The following is a 24382-nucleotide window of genomic DNA, read 5'->3' on the forward strand; positions in this document are numbered from 1 at the left end:
TTAACGGGGTTCCCCCCGTTAAATTCGGGTGTAACTTTCGAGTAGATGATTTTTCATATAAAAACTTTTTCATCCGAGTTAGTAGGCAAAAGTTATGCCCATTTTTACAAATTTCAGAGAGATTTTGCAAATAAAGTCAAAATTCACATTTGCAAATTTTCCCAACAACTAGACCACATATCACATGGAAAACTTATTTTCTTTTATTTTTTTGACATTTCCATCATTTTCTTTTATTTTTTTAAAAACTGAAAAGGCGATCCAAGGGGGGGGTAGAGTTTGAAAATGGAACCTTTAGTACCGGTTCGTGGCACGAACCGGGACTAAAGGTCCCATTTTCATTAGTCCCGGTTCGTGCCTCAAACCGGGACTAAAGGTCTAATCTTTAGTCCCGGTTTGAGGCACGAACCGGGACCAATGGTTGTGGGCCAGAAGCGAGGCCCATTAGTCCCGGTTCATCCCATCAAACGGGACCAAAAGGTCCAGATGAACCGGGACCAATGGCCCACGTGGCCCGGCCGGCCCCCTGGGCTCACGAACCGGGACCAATGCCCCCATTGGTCCCGGTTCTGGACTGAACCGAGACTAATGGGCTGACCCGGCCTGGACCAAAGCCCTGTTTTCTACTAGTGTCATGTGAACTTCAACTTGTATTATTTGCAGATTTTTGTTAATCAACATTGATCTTATGTGTAATTAAGCCTGTAATTTGCAGATTTGACATCGCCTTTGCCCAGAATTTAGTAAACGAGAATAGATGGGCACAACTTGAGAATTATATCAGACTACTTATTGGTAATGACCAGCATCCGTATCTATACCTTCTGTGCCGCAAAGCAGAATTGCTGGGATTGAAGGAAGGAGGTTCTGATGGTGATACACTTCTTCAGTATTTCAATTCGAAAGTGAAACCATTAGAGGGGTTGAAGACTGATTTCACCAATACCATTTTTCTTAATGACACCATAAAGGATATCTCTTTGTGGATACATGGCAAGAAGTAATTATTTGTGCTTTATCTTTCAATTTTGTACCTATGCTCTAATTCTGAATTTTTGTTGTGCTCAATTTCTGGATTAAATATTCTGTTTGACTCCATGTGTGCGTAGGGAGTTGACAGCTGATCCAGATGCTCTCTTAATTGCAATTACTGACCATCTGAGGTTATACTGCACAAACATATTTGAGTAAGTATATTGCTACTTGCATTGTTATCTCGGTGTTACCATTGTTTTTCCCTTGCGTCATTTCCATGGCCTTGCCATTAACTATGCCATTTTCCATCTTTAGGTACCCATGTAAACCGAGAGCTTCACCCAGTCCATATCATCCATATGTGTTCTCATTACCAGAACGTAAGAAGTTCCGATGTCTAATGTGCCAGGATGTTTTCAACACCAAGCCAAACAAATTTTTTCAGTCCCATGTGGGAAAATGTAAGAATGTCGCAGCCGATGTGCAGAAAAGAAGTGCTCCCCTTGTGGCACAAACATTTGTGCAAGAATCTGGAAATGTGTTGAATGTTGCTGCAGAGAGGATACTACAGCAAGTGAATACTGCTGGCATGTCCAGTAAGAAGAGGAAGTGGAACAAGCCTCATGCTGGGAAACAAATGGCTGCTGCTGAATCAAGCAGGGCAGGGAAGAACGATGGTGGCCGTGTCACTTTGGATGAAAACAAATCATTTTCAGAGTTGCTCCGTCAAGGGAGGTCCATTGCGCTTAAGCTCAAGGACATGCATGGCAACCCTGCTGCACTTGATGATGCGCGGTTACAGTTGTTTGAACTATTTGCAAAGATGGGATCAACTGTTATTACTGAAGATAGGCTGCACAAGGAGCATTTGTCCCTGGAGTTGCCACAGGCTGAGCAGCAGGTGCTGCCGTACCCTTTGGTCTCAAACAGTGTGGAGCCCTGGAATCAGCCCTCCATGAGCCAGCAAAGAGAGGTCCAAAGCCAGTAGAGCCAATGGAGAAACAACACAATGCTTGACACTTTAACCAGGACTTTTCCTGCAGTAGCTACTGTGTATGGTAATCCTAATGAATCTTGGCAAGCTCCTGCAACAAACGTTTATCAGCAAATGCATCATGATGGTATGTATGCTCCTCCCACATTTCCTTTTCCTGCACAACCGTGCTAGTTTGGTCCTCTAATAGAGATTTGTCCTGCAGCAGCTACTGCCTATGGTAATGCTTATGAATCTTCGCTAGCTCCTGCAACCAATGTTAATCAACAGTTGGATCATGTTCACTACAAGGATACCCTTTGTAAAGCAACACATATTGTACAACGTTTTGAGTGTATGTTGCAAAATTCACAAAAGAGACGCATATAAGCATTGTAGCATATGCGTTGTAGACTTGCTCGTGACCCATCTTTGTACATACTCCCAGCCCAACACACTAACCCAGCCTTTTGTCTAGCCCGGCCCAAGTTGGCTTTCAGGATTAGTCTAGGTCTTTCCTCCTTGTCCCCAGCCTCCGCTATTCCTCTCCAGTCCTCTCCTCCCACGACGGCCGCCGGCCCTCATCACGCATTGCGACTCCTTTGCGCGGCAGCGACCTACATGCCGGCACGCCGCCCCTCACCACTCCCCTGCGACCCTCCATCCCGGCGTGCAATCCCTCATCACCACTCCCCTGCGGCCCTGGATCCCGGCGCGCCGCCCCTCAACACCGCTCCCCTGCGGCCAACGGTGAATCCAAGGTAAGGCCATGAACAGGCTCAAACCTTCCCACCAAGTCTGCACGTTCTTTGCCTTGGCTGTATCCATGTGCTAGTATGTAATTCAAATGAAATATCTTGTCCCTGTCTACTTCTCTTGCCCCGTTTCCTCTCTATTTGTGTTATCTCTAGATTGGATTGACACTTGCTTTTCGATGATGGTTATTTTTATCTCTGATGTCCTGAAACGAGTCCTCTTGATTTTTGAGACTTAGAAGTTAGTAACTTAGAATTAGGCGTCCTGGGACTGTTGGTTCATAAGCTCATTGGTCAAGAAATTTTGTGGTGACTATTTTCTTGATTCGCTTGCATTACGTCAAAGTCTTAATGATAATTACACTTTGCAGCTTCTAGCAAAAATATCGGAAGATCCTTGCTATATTCCAGTGACGTTCTATCCTATTAAGCAACAGTCTTCAAGGTGGTGGTTCAGTTCAACACTGCTGACCTCCATGTCCGGCGCCCCATGCTCCAACCTTGGACTTGTTCCCAGGGACATGAATGGTAGCTTTCCAGTCAGTACTACAAATTCCTCTGGCCGAAGCATTGGTGTTAGCTCTTTGGTGACTGATGGCAATTCATCGCTTTCTGGAGGTGCCCAGTTTCAGCAAAGTACGCGCACGAATGCTGATTCATTCATGTGCCTTCCTGCCTTTCTGATGTCGTTTTCGTCCAATAACATTTCCAGCAGGGGTAATAATCGAGCCTCTCTATATTATGCAAATTGATATGCTTTAAACAACAATAAAGCGCACCAATTAATTTAACACAACATATAAGCGATTGTAATTCAAGTTCAATATCACGAACTATATATACATGGCTTTTACAATTGTACATCTTAACTTAGTCTACATGGCTTGTAGTACGCATACTGCAGGTAGGGTATGACGGTATGTATATGGTTTCTTATGTAATACCATGTTGGCTTTGAAACTGAGCAGAATTATTTATTTTCCTTTTTAATGGTTACTTATTGATTTATACTTACAGATTGTTGTCTTTTCCCTTCTGAAATAAAAGCTGATCTTCAAGTTCTGATAGTCAGATATGATTATTATGTATGACTATATCATCAACAAGGTGTTTTTAGTACCAAATGATGAATATTTCAACCACTATTTGGCGGTAAGTTAGATGCTTTCCCTTAGTTCCCAAAAATAATATAGGTACTTCTGTTACAGTTGGGAGCTGTTGTATTGTTATCCCAGTATAGTGGCCAATACAAACTATATGCTATATTCGTATGCACTCTCAGACCAAATAAAGCATAATTGTATTATCTTTTTTACTGCCTTTGTGGTAACATGGTATCTCCATGTATCCTGTTTAAAAAATCATGGGAAATATTTTTGTATTAGAAGTTTACCTTTTTCAACTAACAAGGATATTGGTATTGTGGTTATCATTAGTTCAGGACACGGTGCTTCTATAGATGTATTTTTTCGGGTACTATTCCTCATTAAAAGTCAGGAACAAGTTCTATTCTGCCTATTATATGTATGAAATATGGATGGAACAGACGTTTTTATTTTGCAAATTCCATACGGAAAGGGAAAGAACAAACTAAATACAAGGATTGACCTGTGATGTACTACTATTTTTCAGTACTATGAGCCTGTACTCATGAAATGCACTGCAAGGAAATACGCACCTACAAGTTGTCCCTATAAGATTAAGGTACTCTTTTAGCCATTCCACTATAAATTAGTTACTATTTTAGCAATTTCAATATAAATTAGTTTGGTTTGCCCAATAAGATTTTCCTATAACAGTATACACACTATTGATTTGCAATCCTCCTTTTCTGGGTCCAGAGTTGTTTGTCGCCCACAAAATATTTGCTCATCATTATCTATGCCATTTGTAAAATGGATGTCACTATGTATCACAAAAAACACTTGTTGTTCTATTGTATTTACAACACACAAATTATCATGGTTTGTTTTTAGTTTCAAAGAACTATTTACTTGAGCTAATTAGCATGTGTACCAGTGCAGGTATGTGGCATGCAAGCAGAGGAGAGGATGAACTTGACATTTACTAATACTACTTCATATTTGATCTCACAAGGTGAGTTTCTTCACAGCGATTTACTAGAGGAAGTACATAGTATTCAGCTAGTGTAGATGAGTTTCTGGAGTTAACAGTTCATTTTGTTTTTTGTTTGTAGATTCAAAAGATAAATGGAGGATTATATGGGTGTGTGGCAAGTATACTGCAATGACGATAATGATGTTCCTGTTCGTGATGATGATGATGATGCTGGATGCTTTCAGTTTTAGTTAAGTTGTAGGGATGATGTTCCTCGGTTAAGTTTTAGATAAGTTGTAGGGATGTGATGGATGCTTTTAGTTTAAGTTTGCTATCAAGAAAATATTTAGATTATACATCACATTAGATGATGTTCCTGCTGTAATAATCACTATTGTAATCCAACAATTTTATTAAGTATATGATTTCTTCTTCCCGTGAATAATATTTTCATGGTTTCTCTTCATGGAGCATTAATTTAGATGCTGACATTATATATAAAAAAATAATATTATTCACATCATATGTGTCAACAATTAACCGTTGCAAATTCTTTGTTGCCAAGCAATGGGATTTTGATTCCTGTACATTAAGCACCAACGTATAAAAGTGTTGCACAAGTCTATTTTATCTGTTGTACTCTTGCAACGGCCCCTTTACCAACGGCACTATAAGCGTTGCACTATGCGCTAGCAACACTGGATAAGGCTATGCATCCCAAAGCGTTGGTAAATACACTAACAACGCATATATGGACTTTTAGATACGGAAAAAATCGTTGCTATAGGAGGGGTCTTGTTGTAGTGGTTGTAGGTATGTATGCTGTATGCTACTCCCACATTTCTTTCTCCTGCAGCAACCATGCTATTTTGGTCCTCTAACAGACTTGTCCTGCAGCAGCTACTGCATATGGTAATGCCTATGAATCTTGGCTAGCTCCTGCAACCAATGTTTATCAACAGGGGGATCATGATGAAGGTATGAATGCTCCTCCCACATTTCCTTGTCCTGCAACAACCGTGCTAGTTTGGTCCTCTAACAGAGACTTGTCTTGCAGCAGCTACTGCATATGGTAATGCTTATGAATCTTCGCTAGCTCCTGCAACCAATGTTTATCAGCAGGCGAATCATGATGAAGGTATGAATGCTCCTCCCATATTTCCTTGTCCTGCAACAACCGTGCTAGTTTGGTCCTCTAACAGAGACTTATCCTGCAACAGATGGGATTCCTTATGAATGCAATTTTCTTATAACAGGTCCTCCCACCGCCGCTTCTTCTGCAGCAAACATAACGTTTGGTACGGCAACACATGGGCCTCCTTATGAAGTTGTGCAAGTTCCTACAGCAAGCACTTCTTTTGAAACAAATAGTCATCAAGAGAGGAATGTTTATGAAGGTATGCATGGTCCTCCCACAGTTTTCTTCTCCTGCAATAACCATGGGGAAAACCATGGATCTTGCTGTTGATCCTTACGGAGCTCTGTGTGCTCTTCTCACAGAGTTTCTTTCTCTATTATATGTGTACTACATACAGATATGGATACTTATCTTTCCACATTTCTGCACTCGGACGTGAATCCTGGAGCTCGTCCTTTTGAAGCCAATTTCACTGATATGTGTGCATATGATGATACGATCTTGTATCTGGATCTGGATGCCTTTGCGGATCCTCACAATGCAGCTCCTAATCGGAAAGAAGCAAGGAGTCCAACCCCTGAGGACGCTCAGCAAGAGAACTGATGCCACCAATACTGTGCCTCATGAAACTTGTCCGATCCGAATCCTGATGAGTTACATTGATCATCATGCATGTTTATGGCATTTTCACGCAAAATTGCTTTACCGGTTTCTTGGTGCATCGGATGGTGATGGAAACACTGTCGGTTACTTAGCTTCATCTCTACTTGGATCGGAAACTTGTAACAGAAGTGTGACTTAGGCGCATGATGGATGGTTCCAGTGACCACTCTTTAGTTTTATCTCTCCTTGGATGGAAAACTTGTACCGGAAGTTGACTTGGGTGCAGGATGGATGGTTCCAGTGACCATTTGAATTGCAAAGCTGTGATTCTTATCAGCTATTGGTTGCTGCTTTACTTCCCTGCATTTGTTCGGTGTTCCATGGTTAAGTTGTGCCTATCATCTCTAGGCTCTAGCCATTCTCTATTGATCATCACCTGTGCGGAATGATAATAGCATGCGCATGCTCTTCTTTGGGTTGTTTATACTGTAAAAGATAAGTGCCGGTTATTGTTGCGATTGGTCCTGATCATGTGAGGGACAGACGATGTTTTCATTTTTCTTTTTTATTAAATCAAGGGGGGATAACTGATGCAGCTTGTGCACGATTAAGGAGTTCGTAAATGCAAAACCTTCTCAGGTGTTGTTGTAGGCTCACCACCAGTGCTTTGCATTGGGATGCCGTCGCTTGCTCTGGGTTGGAGCTGAAGATAACGCGAGCCGGAGGTTTGAGCAGGTCTGCTGCCAGCGTGATAGGCAGGCTGATATGATATCAGATGGACCGCCGGAGCAAAGATTGGCATTTGGCACGTGGCTTGCTGCCTTTAAGTCTGTATATATACAACCCTGGACATCAGAAGAAAAAAAGAAAGAAAAAAAGAGCACGCGTGTCACGTGATCAACGTAGCATCAGACCTTCCAGCATCTACAGAGTCCAGGCAATCAACATGCCCGTTCCACGTAAAAAAAATGTGCCCCCCGTTCAGCAAACAATAAATATCATCACCTGCTAAAATTGGGGTTGCAAAGCTAAGATCTTACAAATCATAGAAAATTACTCCCTCCATTCCATAATATAAGAATATTTTCCGAGCAATGTTAGCTTAAGAAACGTTCTTATGTTTCAGGACGGAGGGAGTAGAAAACAAGCATTCTTGGCTCCCCTCCGAACAATACAGGGATAACTGTACTTTACTTTTGAAACTCATCATCATCATCCACACCCACATCAAAACAGACTGTACCTCAGAAAATAATGTTAAAACAGAATGAGTTAACAACATGGTCTATCAAACGTTCATCAGGAAAACATTTGTTTTTAATGTATGTCTATCAGATCTCCAAATGAAACACGAAAGAGCTGACATGGTCGATGATAACATAACACTGCAGCATTATCTGATTTAGGTCTGATTCACGATCCACTTAAACGTAACACAGGACAGCGAGCACTTGGAAACACAGTTGCAAACTTGCAATGTCACAGGTGATAACATAACGCTACTAAAAGTAATTCTAGCTAGGAGACTTGCAAGTCTCATCAAGTCGATAACATAATACAGCTCGATGCTCCAACACAATCTGGCAGCAAATCGACTCCATGGAGTGCCCGCTCAGTAAGCCGTCAAGTTGGCGCTGCAAGATCTAGCTTCCACTTCAGTCACCAACTCCTGCACTCCAACAAGTACTCACAGCAAGTTAATAGTGTCCAAATAGCCAGCTGCACTTTTGCCAGAAAAAAATGCAGTACCCAGCTTGAAAGGTGCTGATATTATTCGTGAAATGGAGAAGGTAAAACCTATTGGTGAGTGCTCAAGTACTTGGCAAGAAAGAAATCAGGGACCAGTACATTCTTCAGTAAAAGAACTGGTGAAAGTGCAACCTAGATGGATATTCTGGCAGGAAACTATAGAGTGAAAAAAATGGCCATTTATACCAAGCACTACCAGTTTTGTCCGTTGCCTTTTCCTATCAGGACCATCTTCCTCAAAAGTCATCAAATCTTCTCCTGAATTCTTTCCTCTTCCAGCAGAACCTTGAGTAGCACTGTTGGTACACCAACCATCTTGTCTCAAACACTTGATAGGGGCTGCCCAAGCATCAATATCAACAGAGTAAGTATTATCAATATTTTTACACATAATGTTCTCTTAACACTCGACATTTCAAAATGTGTCGGAAGGGCCTTTTAGATCAAAAATCAAGAGGCTAAACTCAACTATGTTTTTTTATGAGACGTGGAACATTAGCTAGATCTATACTATAAAAATGAGCACTTGCATGATTCGATTTGTGATACATAATGCTTATCAGCTCCCAGATGCAAGTACAATCGTGCAACTATTATGGAAATACACAAGTAGAAGTAATAAAACAGCTGATAAATGCAAGAGTAAGAAAACTCCACACTTTCGGAAAATAGTTTGCCACAGAAACCAAGAGGTGCGAGGACAGCAGAATATCAATATGGTGGTTATAAAACACAGCAGGTTGAATATTATTATCGGTGATGGAGTTTCTCTGACAAGTGACAACTAAGAATTTCAGGTATCAATATGTGCAGATGGAGTTCCTATATGGCATGAAAACATATTCAGTTAATTTACCTGCATTTGTGGCAGATGTGATCCAAGGGATTTTAATAGGCTGTGAGACCGCAGCACCTGTGAAGAGTTATAACTTATAAACAATGCTCAGCACCTGTGAAGAGTTATACACAATGCTCATAGCCCCTTGATTGGTTCATTTGGTGTTCACTGAACCATTCTAGGGTTGAAAGATTTTAAAAACTTCACCTGAATTTGCAACCGATGAGCACCAAGGACAGGGCTGACCTATGGAAGTTGGAGCACCTGAAACGAATTTTGCAGTTAGAAACGACAACATGCCACCAAGCACTGTGCTCCAAGTTCCAACCATTTACCTGCATTTGTCACTGATGAGGTCCCAGTGTTTTTAGAAGAACTTGTCACAGTACCAAACATGGTCTGCAGAAGTGAAGTCCCAGAAGCACCTGCAACAAGTTCGTTAGAAGTGGCAACAGCTCGGCACTTCAAAATGCAACAAACAACATGAAGCCCAGTAAGTAGTGCATCTATGAGAATTATTATGCAACATAACAGAAGACTTAAGGGGAGATATTTCTAGCGTAAATTTTCTAAAGCATATAGTTTCATCTATCACATTATCAATGGTATAATATAAATAGCCCCTCACTAGCACATTTGAACATTTTCTAAAAAAGTTGTTACAAGTTCCAACTAAACAATAAGGTCCCAGTGTTTTTAGCAGGACTCGTCACAGTACCAAACATGGTTTGCAGAAGTGTTGTACCAGAGGTGTTACAAGTTCGTTTGAAGTAGCATGAGGTGGGCACTTAAAAATACAACAATCAACATGAAGCCCAGTATGTAGTGCACTAATGAGAATTAGTATGCAACATAATGGAAGACTTAGGGGAGATGTTTCTAGCCTAAATCTTCTAAAGCATATCATGTCATCTATCACATTATCAATGGTAGAAACAGATCCTCACTAGCACATCTAAATATTTCCAAAGAAGTATGATTTCACAGATTAACTCAGTTGAGCAGTTAGAAATGCAGGTTGCCAGCCATTGATAAGCGATAACATAGAACAACGTCCAGCTTTGAGGAGGCTGCTCCATGTGAGTGCTATTATGAATTAATACGTCCATGTGCATAATATGCCCAAGTGATATAACATTATGTAACATCTGAACATGGAAAAAAAGAAGAAGAAAACGGAACTTAGGAGGTGTTTGGCAAACGATGAGCTTAGGAAGAAAAAAGCGAGGGACAAGCTCAACAAAATGTAGCTTGAGACTACATGGTGTATGAGCCACTTCAATGAAATATCCCAAGCATAAACCTAGCCTAGCAACTCAAAAGCAACAACAATAAAATATGTACAGTAAGAGCAGAGACAGTGGTTTGTAACAAACACAAACAAGAAAATTGACAAGCAAGATACTCCCTCCATCCCCAAAAAAGTGACAAAAGTTGTACTAAATCAGTGACACTTATTTTAGGACGGAGGGAGTACGAGGCATCAAAGTAAGATGCGTTACATAAATGCCCCAATCTAACTTTGTACAGTGTAATCTAAGGGTAACAGAACTATGCATTAATTGAATTACCTTCCTTTGCATTTGATTGAAGTGGGTTCCCTCGATGGAGCTCCGGAAGTTTACCGGCTTTTAAACACCCCTCTAAATGTTATCAAGTGAGTTTATCAGCACACACGAACTCACATAATCAAAGGGATATCAGCAGACAAAGCAACAGCAGAAAAATATATATTATCAGATATGTTGTTTACAAACTGGAATTAGATGGTCAGGGACTAGTTTTTACCAATAAGATCTGACACCCGGCTGACTGCATTATCGGGCAATCCTGCAATTCAAAACATTCAAACATTAACTGCCGCACATATGCTGAGGTAAGGAGAGAGGGGTCGATGTTGATATTATGCCAAGATGTTCATACCATAAAGTGGGCTTGCAGAGGGCAGGCTGCAAGAATCAAGGAAAATGTGTGAATGCAAGTGAAACTCAGAGACAGCACTGTGGAACTGGGTTTCATCTGATGATAATTAATCAAGTTCTAAATACCTCCTCCTCCTCTTGAGATAGCACTTGGCAATAGCCTCCGGCTTTGGCCGCGGGAATTGTTGCGTCCAGTGGCGCCTTGGACGAAGGGGACTAGCAAATCAAAAATGATCATATATGGGGGAGATCAGATTGATATGTACTCAGTTGATACTCGAACAGTGAAAGATTGGATGAATGAATACAGGAACCCACCTGATGGGAAACAAGTCCTGCGGGAGACCTGGGCCGCCGGGCAATAGCAACTTGCGTCTCAACTCAGGACTCTCAAGAGCCAAGTCATCGGCAATGAACGATGCCTTCTCCCTCACCAGTATCCAGTTCAGGGACGCCCTACACAGACAGGAATAGGATTGATCTGAGGCTCAACAATGACAAGTACTAGAACAGTGTCTCGAAATAATATATTAGGTAGTACGTAATGTACCTAAATTGCGGCGAGTGGAGTGTGTATTGGAGGATGGAGGCGAGCTTGGCGCTGCGACTGCAAATGGACTTGAGGAAGCTGAGGTCGCGGTGCACGGACTGGTTCGCGAAGCCGCCCGCTGAGCACCCGGCGACGTTTGCCAGGGACCAGAGCGCGTGGAGGAAGATGAGGAGGGAACGGGTCTCGACGCCCCGATCAACGGCCGGCGGCAGGAAGCGCGTTATGTACTTGATGGCCTCTCTCCACTGGCCCCGGATCAGCAGCTGCCGCAGATGTAGCCTGCTCATCTGCACACCCGACTCATGCACAACGCTGCGTTGCGTACGCGGCGGGGGTTGCGTTAAACAGCAAGGAAACGGCGGGCCGGCGTGCGGGCGGGCGGGCGGGGGTGCGTACCTGTCGTAGGCGGCGTCGAAGCCCTGGAGCCAGAGGTAGGTGAGGAGCCGCCGGTTGCGGAGCCGCCTCACCAAGGGATAGTCCTGGAGCTTGCCGCTGCCGAGGCCAATGGTCTCCATCTGCTTGCCGCTGACGAGGTCCCGGATCTCCTTTGGCCCGCCGATGCTGGGCTCCATGATCTCCTTCCGTCCCATTGCGCCGAATGCAGCACAGAGCCTCGCTAGGGATTTGGGGGAACAAGGAATTGGGGGAGCGACGCCTTGCATATGACGGGACGGCATGCGGGACCCACAACCGTCGTTCCTCAACCGGGGCGTCTCGCCCCCCCTCCCGGTGCCCGGTGCCCGCTCCCGGGACAACTTTTCTTCTTGGCAGCTCCCGCTCCCTGCCTCCACTGTCGGGACAAATATTTTTCTATTAGCCGACGCCGGAAGATGCTGTCTCATAATTTTCTTTTTATATACAGGGTAAATGCACGTGCATTTCTAGCTTTTATTGTCGTACAGCATAAGCGTGAACGTGCATCATACATGAAGATATTTCCTCATGCATCCTAGTACTAGTTAAAAGGCAATTATTTAAAAAAATCAACAAAAGCTTATGATAATATACTGATAGAATATACTAATATACTAATACTTACTACAGATGAAAAGATTTGAAATAGCCACCGCCATGTAGTTGAAGAAAGGTTTCTTTGTGCCTATTGTGGCGTATAGGAAATTTTACATGGCGTGAAACGATGAATGTCCATGTATAGTACACACAAACATACATGAATATGGACAATATCAATCCATAAAATGCCCGTCATTGATGTCTTCGATCACTCTTTGTATACATCAAGATGCTTTTGACATGTAAATGTTTAGTTTATTCTGCACATCAATATTTAAAATTCAATACCTTAGTACCAACCGTAGGATACAAAAGCAACGGCCCCATCACAAATGCGTTCTTCTAATACTGAAAGAATAATACATGATATTCAATAAAGCTCTCCCATCTATATTCACGAGAAACTTGATCGAGTTGTTTACAATGAATATTGGTCGGCAAAATTCCCATTGGCAGCGATTGTCCATAAACATCATATACATTCAAATCGCTGGCCGTTATTATTGGATACATATTACTATGACGGTAATCAATTCAGGAAGTGGAGCTGCAGGAAATTTGAAGCACAGTGGCTTAAGGGAGAAACTGTGATGAAGTTGTTCACACAGAATGGGACAAAGCCAGGCTAGCATGGGCTTGGACGAAGGCGGTGCATGTTGATCTTCATGAATGGGATAGGGAAACTCTGAGGGCTTGTTTGGTTGCACAGAATCCCTCGTGGATCCCCGTCAAAAACGGGGGCGTACGGCCCACGAGGCTAGCCGGCCCAAGGAAAGGTACTGAACCATTTGGTTGCCTAATCACCATGGATTCTTGACGGAGCAGATTTTTGTTAGATCCCTCGGTAGGGGGCCAAGCGCAACTGGAAGTCATGGATCGGAGGTCACATGAGGGGTTTATCCAGATTCGAGCCTCCAAAAAAAATACCCTACGTCCTGCTGGTTTCGGTTGTTCATAATGAAGGGATACCTCGTGCAAGGGGTTACAATGGTGTTTGTTGTTGCTACCGAGAGTTTCTCCTATCTAAGGATAGATGATCAAGGGGAACCCTAGACCTCCCTTTATATAGACATGAGAGGTCTTTGTAGGAGAACACTGCAGAAAACAAAAAATTTCCGACCTACGCAACAGCCCAGGACCACTATGGAGACTGCATACAAGGTTTGATCTTTTCGTTACCGACTCGTAGCGCAGCGGAAGTAGAGTCGATGACGATCGACGGTGCACATCCCCGCAGCTAGGATTTACAACCTCCCAACCGCAAGGATGTATACCCTCGTTTGCCCCTCGGACAGCCCTCCAGGAGGCGGTCGGACAGTCCCCCGGACGGTGTTGCGGACAGCCCTTCGGGAGGACCTTCGAAACTCGGACGGTCACACAGACAGCCCTTCGGGAGGCACTCTCGAACTAAGACCTAAACTACGATTTCTCTACAGAGTTTCACACATACGGTGTCATCTATTCGGCAGGGCTTCGCCGTCCTGAACTAGTTCCCACCGGAACCCAGACAGTCTTTCGGCTCTACGAAACTATTTCGTGGGGATGGAGAGAGAAGCCAGATCATTGAAATGGCACTTGTATGTGAGAAAGAGTGAGTGTGGAGAGTGCATCGCCACCTCTATTTATAGGAAAACCCAAGGGGAAGGGTGGGACATGGAAAACCCAAAATACCCATGTTTTATGTCACACATAAAGGGCGTTATGGGGAAGCAAGTAGGGCTCCATGGAGCAGCCCCTCTTGGACGTCGAAAACCCTTGTGGGACCCCCCCAAGGGTTCCCATCCTTCCATGTCATCCCTAGATCTTTTGGGGCAACTCCCAAAAAGGTGGCTTTTCATAATGTAACCATAAAGCTGATTTCACTATTCATGACGACATTTTTCAGAGTCCGTTAAATCCGAAAATATTTCTATGGGTCTTAGAATTATTCCAATACCCACGAAAATCATTTTGGGTTCGTTTCGAAACAATTTCGGATCTGTAAATTTCATCTGCGAAAAGCAACCAAACCGGTCTCGGCAACTCCGGAAGATTTTCGGTTTTTATCTCGAAAAATTCCCAGAAGTTTCCCGTAAGCCGCCGTAATAACCATCCAGTTACGGATGACGTTTAACAAACCCCAAATTTCATGAATCAAGCATGAAGAAACTCGATACTCTCATGGTCTAAGGAATCATGCAAACATTAACCATCTATGTGTTATTAATCATTGACTTGTGACGAATGTATCTCATAGCATAACATCAAAACGGGTCGATTCAACACAATTGTTCTTCTAACATTGTGCCCTCAAAGTTGCTGGCATAGACATGCCCATGATTGGAAAAATATAATCATCATGCAACACTTGAGCTAGTCTTAGAGGAATGACTAGGAATACATTTTACCGTTTATTATTCCACACATGCACATGGGTTTTCCCCAGAGCCTTTATGGATATAGGGCCTCGGGAACCACAAAAATTATAGCATGGAATATAAACATAATTATGAGCATGGAGATAAATAATAACATTTATTATTGCCTCTAGGGCATATCTCCTACAGTCTTAGGGTTTACATGTTGGATGCGATTTGAGGCGTCGCCGCCCTCTAGTCTTGGACATCAAGAAGGTCGTCTGGCACCTGGTTAGCGCTACGCCGTGGACCTTTGGGCCCCCTTATGGTTGGTGAGGCCGGGCTCCTTGGTGTTAGCCACCCCTGGTACAGGACCCCGTCAGTAGCCCTCGAGCATGGCGAAGGTCGCAGGGAGGATCGCAATACCTCCGGCGGGCTCCTTCATTGCGCGTCCCTTGAGAGCCCAGATAACCTCCGAGTAAAACTCACTCGAAGGATCAGGCGGCCTTTAGTTCTGACGCCAAGCCGACGCCGTTGATGATCGCATCATCAGTCTTAAAAAAGGGGACCAACCGTAATTGTCGCCTCTATCTTCTGCAAAAAAAAGAAGAAAATAGAGAAAAAAACTCTCCCAAGGTGACGGAAAAAGTGGTCCTTTCCGCCGTAGGTGGACAGCGCCTCGAGTACGGATGTTTATAAGGAGAGGGAAACCGAGGGTTTCAAAACCCTACCTCATTCTAGCTCTCGCCCTTGCTCATCTCGAACCCTCTGTCGCGCCACCACATAGTTTTTCGTTGTTCCTGTCCCTTCGCCGCTGATGGCCAATACGAGGAGCGAGAGGGGCAGGATGGCTTCCGTCTCAGAGCTGCCCTCCAGGTCCGCCGGTGGAAAGCGAAAGAGGACCCGCTTTCATGGCTGGTTGGGCACGAAGTCCTTTCATGGTGCCAGTCCACAACTCCCCCGACAGCCCACAGCTTCCTTCACTGATTGGTGTGCGTACTCATGTTCCCACGCTCCTGACTCCCACCATCGAGGTCTCTCCTCCATCGTTATCGTCACGGAGTGGTATCTGTGGAAGCAAAGCAACGCATGCATTTTCGATCATTCTTGCCCCTCCGTCAACTACGTGATGCAATTCATCCATGAAGATGGGAGATGTTGGGCCAAAGCCGGCACCACCAGGATAGGTAACACAATTCCCGAGGTTTAGCTTATGTAGGTGGGGATGAGCACCCCCTCCCTCTCATGCTCGGCCATCATGTGCGCACATGCTAGTGTATGTGTGATGTGATGTAGCCTTGACATGTACTTTGCTTCTTCTCCTTCTATCGATAGAATGAACGCCCATATGCAAGCTCTGCGTATTTGCGAAAAAGATCTGTGCATTGTGCTGCAGATGTGACGACTGATGAAGCTTGTTCCATACGGGATGACTTGAACCTTGCTAATTCGTTGGGTTTCATCAAGTGGAGGTCAAGTCTGACTTCTAAATGTCACCAAAAAGAAGATGGAAGGACGCGATAACATTTTCTTGCGGGGTGGGTGGACATGACAACATCAACAGGGAAGGCCATTTTTACACATTGATTTTGTTCTGCTAGCTAAGCGGTGTACTCCTTCCGTCTGATGAAGAGTGTACATTTAGCTTTAAAATTTGTTCATAAAAGAGTGTATTTCTATCTTTCCAATACACTTTAAAGTAGAAAAAAATGTTTCTCTCTCATCACACGGTAATCAAGATCAATAACATTCTACATATGGTCTTCATAATTTCTACATGCATCTAACTCATTGGTGGTTAGGTAATTAAAGAGGAGAAAGATGACGGATTGCACCTTTCCGATGCATTTTTTACTTCATTTCATAACTTGTCTTAAAATTTCTATATGTACATTTTTCACTGGACGGAAGGAGTATGTGCTAGCTAATTATTGTTATTATAATAAAATTTCGTTTTATTGGATGGATGTCTAGCTAGCAATCTCATGAACGATATAATTTTGGTTCGAAACTAGTGAAGCTACCCACGATGGCCCTAAAAATGACGATGGCCTTAATAAAAAGAACATATCGTCGGCAGTGGAGCTTCGGCCAGAAGAAAGGTTGTCCAGGCAGTGGGGCCGTCTTGACTCTTGAGTGGGACTGGGAGCGGGAGCGGGAAGTTGTCCCGGTAGAGCGAGCGAGCACCGGGCACCGGGAGGGAGGGGGAAGGAAATGCCTGGGTCTCGCATACCGCCCCTCCTTCATAGGCCCTGTTTGTTCCCCAAATCGAATCCTCGCGTTTTCTCCCAAATCGGCCAAATCCCTAGCGAGGCTCCGTGCTGCATCCCGCGCAATGGGGCGGAGGGAGATCATGGACCCCGGCAGCGGCTGGCCGAAGAAGATCCTGGACCCCGGCAGCGGCAAGCCGATGGAGATCATAGGCCTCGGCAGCGGCAAGCTCGAGGACTATCCCTGCGTGAGGCGGCTCCGCAACCGGCGGCTCATCACCTACCTCTGGCTCCAGGGCTTCGACACCGCCTACGACAGGTACGCACCCCCGCCCGCCCGCCCGCCGTCCCACTTTGCTCGTCTCCTTGCCGCTAGGCTAACGCGCCCCTGCATGCCGTGTATGCCATGCAGCGTCGTGCACGAGTCGGATGTGCAGCAGATGAGCAGGCTGCATCTGCGGCAGCTGGTGGTCTGGGGCCAGTGGAGAGAAGCCGTCAAGTACATAAACCGCTTCCTGCCGCCGGCCGACGACCGGGGCGTCGAGACCCGTTCCCTTCTCTTATTCCTCCACACGCTCTGGTCTCTGGCCAACGTCGCCGCCTGCTCAGTGGGCGGCTTCGTGAACGACTCCGTACGCCGCGACCTTCACTTCCTGACCAACCTTTGCTGTCGCAACGTCAAGCTCAACTCCATCCTCCAATACACGCTCCACTCACCGCAATTCACGTATGCTACGTACCTAATACCTACTCCGTATAATATTTCGAGTCACTGCTCTACTTGTCACTATCGAGCCTCAGATGAATCCTGTCTTTGTAGGGCGTCCCTGGACTGGATACTGGTGAGGGAGAAGGCATCGTTGATTGCCGATGACTGGGCTCTTGAGACTCCTGAGTTGAGACGCAATTTGCAATTACCCGGTGGCCGGGGTCTCGCGCAGGACTTGCTTCCCATCGGGTGGGTTCCTGTATCCATTCATTCATCCAATCTTTTACTGTTCGAGTATCAACTGCATGTCAATCTGATCACCCCCCGCATGTTTAATTTGCTAGCCCCCTTCGTCCAAGGCGCCACCGGAGGCAACAATTCCTGCGGCCAAAGCCGGTGGCCATTGCCAAGGGCTATCTCAACAGGAGGAGGAGGTATTTACAACTTGATTAATTATCATCAGATGTAGTTTTCATTTGGCATTCACACATTTTCCTTGATTCTTGCAGCCTGCCATCTTCAAGCCCACTTTATGGTATGAACATCTTGGCATAAAAGCAACATCCCTCTGCTAACCTCCGCATATGTGTGGCAGTTAATGTTTGCTATGTATTGAATTGCAGGATTGCCCGACAATGCAATCAGCCGGGTGGCAGATCTTATTGGTAAAACTAGTCTCTGACCATCTAATTCCAGCTTGTAAACAAAATATGTGATAAGTATTTTCTGCTGTTGCTTTGTTTGTGGACATCTCTTTGGCTATGCAAGTTCCTGTGTGCTGATAAAACTTACTTGATAATATTCAGAGGGATGTTTAATAGCCGGTAAAATTCCGGAGCTCCGTCAAGAACAGCATCTTCAATCAAATCCAAATGAAGGTAATTTAATTAATTCAACGTTGTCTTACCCTTAGATTACACTCTGCAAAACTGAGCTAACTCATCTGACTTTGACGCCTTGTATTTTTCTTGTTAATTTTCTTATTCATCATTGTTACAGCTTCTCCGGTTTTATTGCACAGATTTTACCATTGTTGCTTTTGTATTGTGCTAGGCTAGCTTTATACTTGGAGTATTTCATTGAAGTGGCTCATGCACCATGTAGTCCCACGCTATATTTTGTTCAGCTCATCCCTCGATTTTTTTGTTCCTAAGCTCATTGTTTGCCAAACACCTCCAAAGTTTAGTATTCCGTTATTCTTCTGTTGGTTGCTCACATGTTATGCACGTTATATATGCACATCGGCATGATAATTCATAGCAGCACTCCAATGCAAGCTTGACGTTGTTCTTTGCACGTCATCAATGCAGGGAACCTGCTGTCATTTCCAACTGCTCAACTGAGTTAACATATGAAATCATAATTCTTTAGAGAAGTCCAAATGTGCTAGTGAAACGCCTAAATGCTCAACTAATTCTTGTAGATGCACTACTTATTACTGTGCTTCGTGTTGTTTGTTGCATTTTTAAGTGCCCACCTGATGCCACTTCTAACGAACTGGTTGCAGCTGCTTCTGGTACTCCACTTCTGCAGGCCATATCTGGGACCGTGACAAATCCTGCTAAAAACACTGGGACCTCATCAGTGACGAATGAAGGTAAATTAGTTGGAAATTGGATCATAATTATTCTCTACATGTCATCGTTTCTTACTGCAAAATTCGTTTCAGGTGCTCCAACTTGCACACATCAGGCTAGTTGTCCTTCGTGCTCATCAGTTCCAAAATCAGGTGAAGTATTTTAAATTCGTTGAACCCTAGAATGATTCAGTGTTAAAGAACACCAAATGAACTAATCAAGGGATTATAAGCATTATTTCTGACTCTTCACAGGTGCGGCAGTCTCACAGCATTTTAGAATCCCTTGGATCAAATCTGGCACAAATGCTGGTAAGTTAACTGAATCCCTTGGATCACAACCGTTTCCATAACTTGTAGAAACTCCATCTGCACATATTGGTACCTGAATTTCTAACTGCTCAACTGAGTTAATATATGAAATCATAATTCTTTAGAAAAGTCCAAACGTGCTAGTGAAACGCCTAAATGTTCAACTAATTCTTGTAGATACACTACTTACTGTGCTTCGTGTTGTTTGTTGCATTTTTAAGTGCCCATCTGATGTCACTTCTAACGAACTGGTTGCAGCTGCTTCTGGTACTCCACTTCTGCAGGCGATATCTGGGACCGTGACAAATCCTGCTAAAAACACTGGGACCTCATCAGTGACAAATGAAGGTAGATTAATTGGAAGTTGGATCATAGTTATTGTCTACTCCCTCCGTTCCTAAATATAAGTCTTTTTAGAGATTTCAATATGAACTACATACGGATGTATATAGACATATTTTAGAGTGTAGATTCACTCATTTTACGCCATATGTAGTCCATATTGATATCTCTAAAAAGATTTATGTTTAGGAACGGAGGGAGTACATGTCATCGTTTTCTTATTGCAAATTTCGTTTCAGGTGCTCCAACTTGCACAGATCAGCCTAGTTGTCCTTCATGCTCATCAGTTGCAAAATCAGGTGAAGTATTTTAAATTCGTTGAACCCTAGAATGGTTCAGTGTTAGAGAACACCAAATGAACTAACCAAGGGATTATAAGCATAATTTATAACTCGTAACAGGTGCGGCAGTCTCACAGCCTTTTAGTATCCCTTGGATCACATCTGGCACAAATGCTGGTAAGTTAACTGAATCCCTTGGATCACATCTGGCACAAATGCTGGTAAGTTAACTGAATCCCTTGGATCACAACCGTTTTCATAACTTGTAGAAACTGCATCTGCACATATTGATACCTGAAATTCTAACTGCTCAACTGAGTTAATATATGAAATCCTAATATTTCTTTAGAAAAGTCCAAATGTGCTAGTGAAACGCCTAACTGCTGAACTAATTCTTGTAGATGCACTACTTACTGTGCCTCATGTTGTTTGTTGCATTTTTAAGTGCCCACCTGATGCCAAATCTAATGAACTGGTTGCAGCTGCTTCTGGTACTCCACTTCTGCAGGCCATATCTGGGACCGTGACAAATCCTGCTAAAAACACTGGGACCTCATCAGTGACAAATGAAGGTAAATTAGTTGGAAGTTGGATCATAGTTATTGTCTACATGTCATCGTTTCTTACTGGAAAATTCATTTCAGGTGCTCCAACTTGCACAGGTCAGCCTAGTTGTCCTTCGTGCTCATCAGTTGCAAAATCAGGTTCAGTATTTTAAATTCGTTGAACCCTAGAATGGTTCAGTGTTAGAGAACACCAAATGAACTAACCAAGGGATTATAAGCATAATTTATAACTCGTAACAGGTGCGGCAGTCTCACAGCCTTTTAGAATCCCTTGGGTCACATCTGGCACAAATGCTGGTAAGTTAACTGAATCCCTTGGATCACAACCCGTTTCATAACTTGTTGAAACTCCATCTGCTCATACTGCTACCTAAAATTCTTGGTTGTCACTTGTCAGAGAAACTCCATCACAATAATAATATTCTACCTGCCGTGTTCTGTAACCACCATGTTGATATTCTGCTGTCCTCTTACCTCTTGGTTCCTACTGCGGATTGTTTTCTCAAAACTGTTGGAGTTTTTCTGACTGTTGCATTTGTCAGCTACTTTCTTTCTTCTATTTGTTTCTACCCATAATAGTTGCAGGATTGCACTTGCATGTGGGGCTAATAAGCATATGTAGCACAATATTTTTTGGTATATATCTAGTTAATGTTCTACCATCTCATAAAAAATGGAAGTTGAGTTTAGCCTTTGATTTCTGATCTAAAAGCCCTTCCAACACATTTTGAAATGTTGACTGTTAAGAGAATATTATGCGTAAAGATTCAATCAAGAAGTGCGGATATACTCTGGTGATCCTAAATGGTATTGATGCTTGGCAGGCCCAATCAAGCATTCTGTTGGAAGAAAAAGGAATCCAGGAGAAGATTTGATGACTGTTGATGTTTTGCCAAGTAAGTCATCACTCACCAATAGGTTTTACCTTTCTCCATCCATGAAAAAATATCAGCACCTTTCTAGCTTTGTACTGCATCTTTTTTCTGGCAAGAATGCAGCTAGCTATCTGGACACTATTAACTTGATGGAGTACTTGTTGGAGTGCAGGAGTTGGTGACTGAAGTGGAAGCTGGATCTTGCAGCGCCAACTTGACGGCTAACTGATCGGGCATTACTTGTGGTGCTCCTTGAGTCTTTGCTACCGATTGTGTGGGAGCATCGAGCTATGTTATGCTATAAACTTGAGACCTGCAAGTCTCCTAGCTAGAACTACTTTTACTAGTGTTATGTTATCACCGTGGAGACCGACATTACAGCTGTGTTTCCAAGTGCTTGGTCTCGTGTTAAGTTGTAAGGGGATCGTGAATCAGAACTAAATCAGATTTATTATATATCATCGACCATGTCAGTTTTTGATTTGTTTCTAGTGATGCTTATTGTTGGTTCAGGTCTTCTGAAGAATAATAACAAATTTTTACATTTGTTGCAGAAGTTCTATGAATACAATTTTTATGAACTGGTTGTCAGGCTGCTTTGCCTCCTTTTTGTGGATGCCTTTACTTTCTGCACTTGAAATCATTGTTTGTTTTGTCCTTACTTTTTCCATTATAGATTTGTCTTTGGATTGACTAATTTTGGAATTATATATTGGCGTGAAGCTTGACATTTTTTTAATGGTACTAATTGAACTGCCAAAACGTCATACATTAGTGGACAGAGGGTGAATTATTAGGGAAACTTATGGCACACTAACCAGAAGTTAATTTTATGTCTCTTATCCTTTTTCTCAACAAGTCCTGCAGTTTTGTTATTAGAAATCCAAGCTCTAGTTGTCATAATGTCATGCACTCACGTAATTGTTACAAAATGGCGCTAACTTTTTTTCGTAGTTCAGCCAACATTGAGCTGTGGTACCAGATGCGATAGAGTGGAGAAAAGACCTGGCTAGGACTAGTGATTGTCGCCTTGCCACTCATCTTATTCAAAAGTGTCTCTGCCTCGGACACTTGATAATTTAAAACTTTTTGTAGTGTACAAACTTGAGCAATGATGCATCAATGCTAGTTGTAATGATTGCTTTTATGCCAGCGCACAAAACGGGTTAGGTCAACACTTGGTCGTAATGAAATGCGGAACCAGCAATATTTGAACCTTGGTGTGAAGTGGTGGATATCTTTTGTGATATTTTTCAAACTTCTTGTTCACATGAACTCTGAACTTTTATGTGTTTGTGGGTTTTGTAGATATTCACTCCATCGAGAGTCGAGGCATGATAAGCTAGAGTTGACTCCAGAGCCCCGCGCTCTCTCTCCCCTACTTCGATGAGAGATCTCTACATGAAAGAAGACCAACCAAGTGTCAGGTATCGGATGATCGAAAGGCCAGCCTGTCGGGATGAGCCGAGGACTTGGATCTCAAAACTAATTCGGCTGGTTCGTCATCGTCCCACCCCTCTCGGGAGAAACTCGCCGGAGCCTCGAGCCTGCAAGCGGCGGGGATTGAATTTTGACAGTGTTTTCCTGGCAGTTTTAGTTGCTTCATCGGTGGCAGTTTTAAACAAAAAAATGTCTTCTTCTAAAGAAGCTTTCACGTTGTTACGAAGAAGTTGTTATCCCCTCACAACTAAAACTTCCAGTGAAATCGTTCGAAATGCTACCCCCTCCTAACGTTCACCAGGTAAGAGGGTCCATTATACAATGGAAAATGGAGTGCTTTTCAGGTGACCATCAATTATTTTTTGTACCCACAAATTATTATATATTTCGGAGGAGATTCTCTGAAGCGTGTTTTTTGTGCCAACTTCCTCTATAGCAGTTACATTTTTTAGAAAGGAAAGTTGTTGGAGATGCTCATCTACAACTAGGCGCCCAAAACCCCCTATAGTCCGGGCGGACGGCCCGGTCACTAACCGGTCAAAAAAATGCGACGCAGACGGAGACCTCATATAGTATCTAAATACCCGGGCTGACCGAGACACCTCATATCTAGCCCGAATCAGGGACAGGTATGAGGAGGCTTGGTTGCGCTCGGGTGCGTCCGCCACGTCGAATTTGACCCACAATTGTCCACCCTAACCCCACATATATTCGTCCCCATCCGCTCCCCAAACAAAACCCTAGCCACTCCACTCGCGTCCACTCCGTCCTCGAGCTCCCTTTCGGTGATTTCCAGCCTTCTCCGGCATGGGGGGCAGCGGATCCAAGTCCTTCCTCACCTGATATGCGGACTGGGAGCTCATCCCATGCGAGCCCGAGGAGAAGATGGTTGTCCGCAATGCGCTTCGCCGCGCACGCGAGGAAAATGCCTGACAGTGGTCGGACTCGATCAGACGAGAATCCGTTGCGTCCGCCCAAATGGTGCTTGGATCTGACGCGAGGCGCATTGCCACTGCCTTGCCGGAGGCGGCGCGGTTCGTTTGGCGTTCGAACGCCGTGGCGGAGGTGAAGGAAATATGCCCTAGAGGCAATAATAAAGTTGTTATTTTATATTTCCTTATATCATGATAAATGTTTATTATTCATGCTAGAATTGTATT

General features: G+C 43.7%; 4 protein-coding genes and 2 long non-coding RNA genes across 17 annotated transcripts; 5 read left to right on the top strand and 1 right to left on the bottom strand.

Annotated features, from left to right (window-relative positions):
- Positions 1 to 2452: 2452 nt before the first annotated feature.
- On the top strand, positions 2453 to 6772 carry LOC125529068 (uncharacterized). 9 transcript variants are annotated; one of them, XR_015617363.1, is made up of 7 exons: positions 2453 to 2709; positions 3075 to 4407; positions 4728 to 4800; positions 4901 to 5739; positions 5819 to 5899; positions 6018 to 6158; positions 6297 to 6772. XR_015617363.1 is itself a non-coding variant. In XM_087544865.1 (7 exons), exons 4-7 carry the CDS (start codon positions 3778 to 3780, stop codon positions 5014 to 5016), a joined length of 339 nt encoding a protein of 112 aa, XP_087400991.1. In that variant the 5' UTR covers positions 2456 to 2709; positions 3075 to 3231; positions 3322 to 3420; positions 3721 to 3777; the 3' UTR covers positions 5017 to 5208. The 9 variants fall into 9 exon arrangements, 7 of the variants coding, with proteins under 7 accessions (XP_087400991.1, XP_087400992.1, XP_087400988.1 ...); XM_087544865.1 differs by lacking the exons at positions 5819 to 5899; positions 6018 to 6158; positions 6297 to 6772 and having other exon boundaries at positions 2456 to 2709; positions 3075 to 3231; positions 3322 to 3420; ... (1 more) ...; positions 4336 to 4407; positions 4901 to 5208; XM_087544866.1 differs by lacking the exons at positions 5819 to 5899; positions 6018 to 6158; positions 6297 to 6772 and having other exon boundaries at positions 2456 to 2709; positions 3075 to 3231; positions 3322 to 3420; ... (1 more) ...; positions 4336 to 4407; positions 4901 to 5208.
- Positions 6773 to 7874: 1102 nt separating this feature from the next.
- On the bottom strand, positions 7875 to 12353 carry LOC125534019 (uncharacterized). 4 transcript variants are annotated; one of them, XR_015617365.1, is made up of 13 exons: positions 11958 to 12353; positions 11562 to 11873; positions 11330 to 11467; positions 11138 to 11227; positions 11013 to 11038; positions 10878 to 10919; positions 10661 to 10732; positions 9425 to 9514; positions 9297 to 9353; positions 9108 to 9164; positions 8567 to 8590; positions 8438 to 8528; positions 7875 to 8171 (listed from the first exon to the last, which is right to left on the bottom strand). XR_015617365.1 is itself a non-coding variant. In XM_048697326.2 (13 exons), exons 1-12 carry the CDS (start codon positions 12236 to 12238, stop codon positions 8488 to 8490), a joined length of 1230 nt encoding a protein of 409 aa, XP_048553283.2. In that variant the 5' UTR covers positions 12239 to 12353; the 3' UTR covers positions 7875 to 8171; positions 8448 to 8487. The 4 variants fall into 4 exon arrangements, 3 of the variants coding, with proteins under 3 accessions (XP_048553283.2, XP_048553282.2, XP_087400995.1); XM_048697326.2 differs by having other exon boundaries at positions 8448 to 8528; XM_048697325.2 differs by having other exon boundaries at positions 8438 to 8590.
- A 4774-nt stretch (positions 12354 to 17127) lies between these two features.
- On the top strand, positions 17128 to 18512 carry LOC147986647 (uncharacterized). Its single transcript, XM_087542098.1, has 5 exons — positions 17128 to 17440; positions 17534 to 17848; positions 17942 to 18079; positions 18340 to 18365; positions 18454 to 18512. Exons 1-5 carry the CDS (start codon positions 17247 to 17249, stop codon positions 18510 to 18512), a joined length of 732 nt encoding a protein of 243 aa, XP_087398224.1. The 5' UTR covers positions 17128 to 17246.
- Positions 18513 to 18635: 123 nt separating this feature from the next.
- On the top strand, positions 18636 to 19562 carry LOC147986648 (uncharacterized). Its single transcript, XR_015617367.1, has 3 exons — positions 18636 to 18708; positions 19338 to 19427; positions 19500 to 19562. It is a non-coding gene; the product is annotated as an uncharacterized LOC147986648 (long non-coding RNA).
- A 409-nt stretch (positions 19563 to 19971) lies between these two features.
- Positions 19972 to 20519, top strand: LOC147986649 (uncharacterized). Its single transcript, XR_015617366.1, has 3 exons — positions 19972 to 20066; positions 20300 to 20359; positions 20462 to 20519. It is a non-coding gene; the product is annotated as an uncharacterized LOC147986649 (long non-coding RNA).
- Positions 20520 to 20556: 37 nt separating this feature from the next.
- On the top strand, positions 20557 to 22263 carry LOC147986650 (uncharacterized). Its single transcript, XM_087542100.1, has 6 exons — positions 20557 to 20562; positions 20691 to 20913; positions 20986 to 21045; positions 21148 to 21204; positions 21732 to 21803; positions 21955 to 22263. Exons 1-6 carry the CDS (start codon positions 20557 to 20559, stop codon positions 21966 to 21968), a joined length of 432 nt encoding a protein of 143 aa, XP_087398226.1. The 3' UTR covers positions 21969 to 22263.
- Positions 22264 to 24382: the final 2119 nt, after the last annotated feature.

Source organism: Triticum urartu, chromosome 2A, assembly GCF_056163025.1.
Source record: "Triticum urartu cultivar PI428250 chromosome 2A, HENAU_Tu73, whole genome shotgun sequence".
NCBI lineage: Eukaryota > Viridiplantae > Streptophyta > Magnoliopsida > Poales > Poaceae > Triticum > Triticum urartu.

What these genes read in the sequence shown, in the direction of transcription:
- LOC125529068 (XM_087544862.1), top strand. Translation starts at nt 3,778, where the DNA reads ATGATTATTATGTATGACTATATCATCAACAAGGTGTTTTTAGTACCA. An exon ending in ATTTCAACCACTATTTGGCG is followed by an intron (nt 3,856 to 4,335) that starts GTAAGTTAGATG and finishes ACTATTTTTCAG; the next exon opens with TACTATGAGCCTGTACTCAT. An exon ending in TTCATATTTGATCTCACAAG is followed by an intron (nt 4,801 to 4,900) that starts GTGAGTTTCTTC and finishes TTTTGTTTGTAG; the next exon opens with ATTCAAAAGATAAATGGAGG.
- LOC125534019 (XM_087544869.1), bottom strand. Translation starts at nt 12,238, where the DNA reads ATGCCGTCCCGTCATATGCAAGGCGTCGCTCCCCCAATTCCTTGTTCC. An exon ending in CTCCACTCGCCGCAATTTAG is followed by an intron (nt 11,468 to 11,561) that starts GTACATTACGTA and finishes CTGTCTGTGTAG; the next exon opens with GGCGTCCCTGAACTGGATAC. An exon ending in CCGGGTGTCAGATCTTATTG is followed by an intron (nt 10,733 to 10,877) that starts GTAAAAACTAGT and finishes GATAACATTTAG; the next exon opens with AGGGGTGTTTAAAAGCCGGT.
- LOC147986647 (XM_087542098.1), top strand. Translation starts at nt 17,247, where the DNA reads ATGGGGCGGAGGGAGATCATGGACCCCGGCAGCGGCTGGCCGAAGAAG. An exon ending in CAGGACTTGCTTCCCATCGG is followed by an intron (nt 18,080 to 18,339) that starts GTGGGTTCCTGT and finishes TGATTCTTGCAG; the next exon opens with CCTGCCATCTTCAAGCCCAC. An exon ending in ATCTTCAAGCCCACTTTATG is followed by an intron (nt 18,366 to 18,453) that starts GTATGAACATCT and finishes ATTGAATTGCAG; the next exon opens with GATTGCCCGACAATGCAATC.
- LOC147986650 (XM_087542100.1), top strand. An exon ending in CTCATCAGTGACAAATGAAG is followed by an intron (nt 20,914 to 20,985) that starts GTAAATTAGTTG and finishes AATTCATTTCAG; the next exon opens with GTGCTCCAACTTGCACAGGT. An exon ending in CTCATCAGTTGCAAAATCAG is followed by an intron (nt 21,046 to 21,147) that starts GTTCAGTATTTT and finishes AACTCGTAACAG; the next exon opens with GTGCGGCAGTCTCACAGCCT.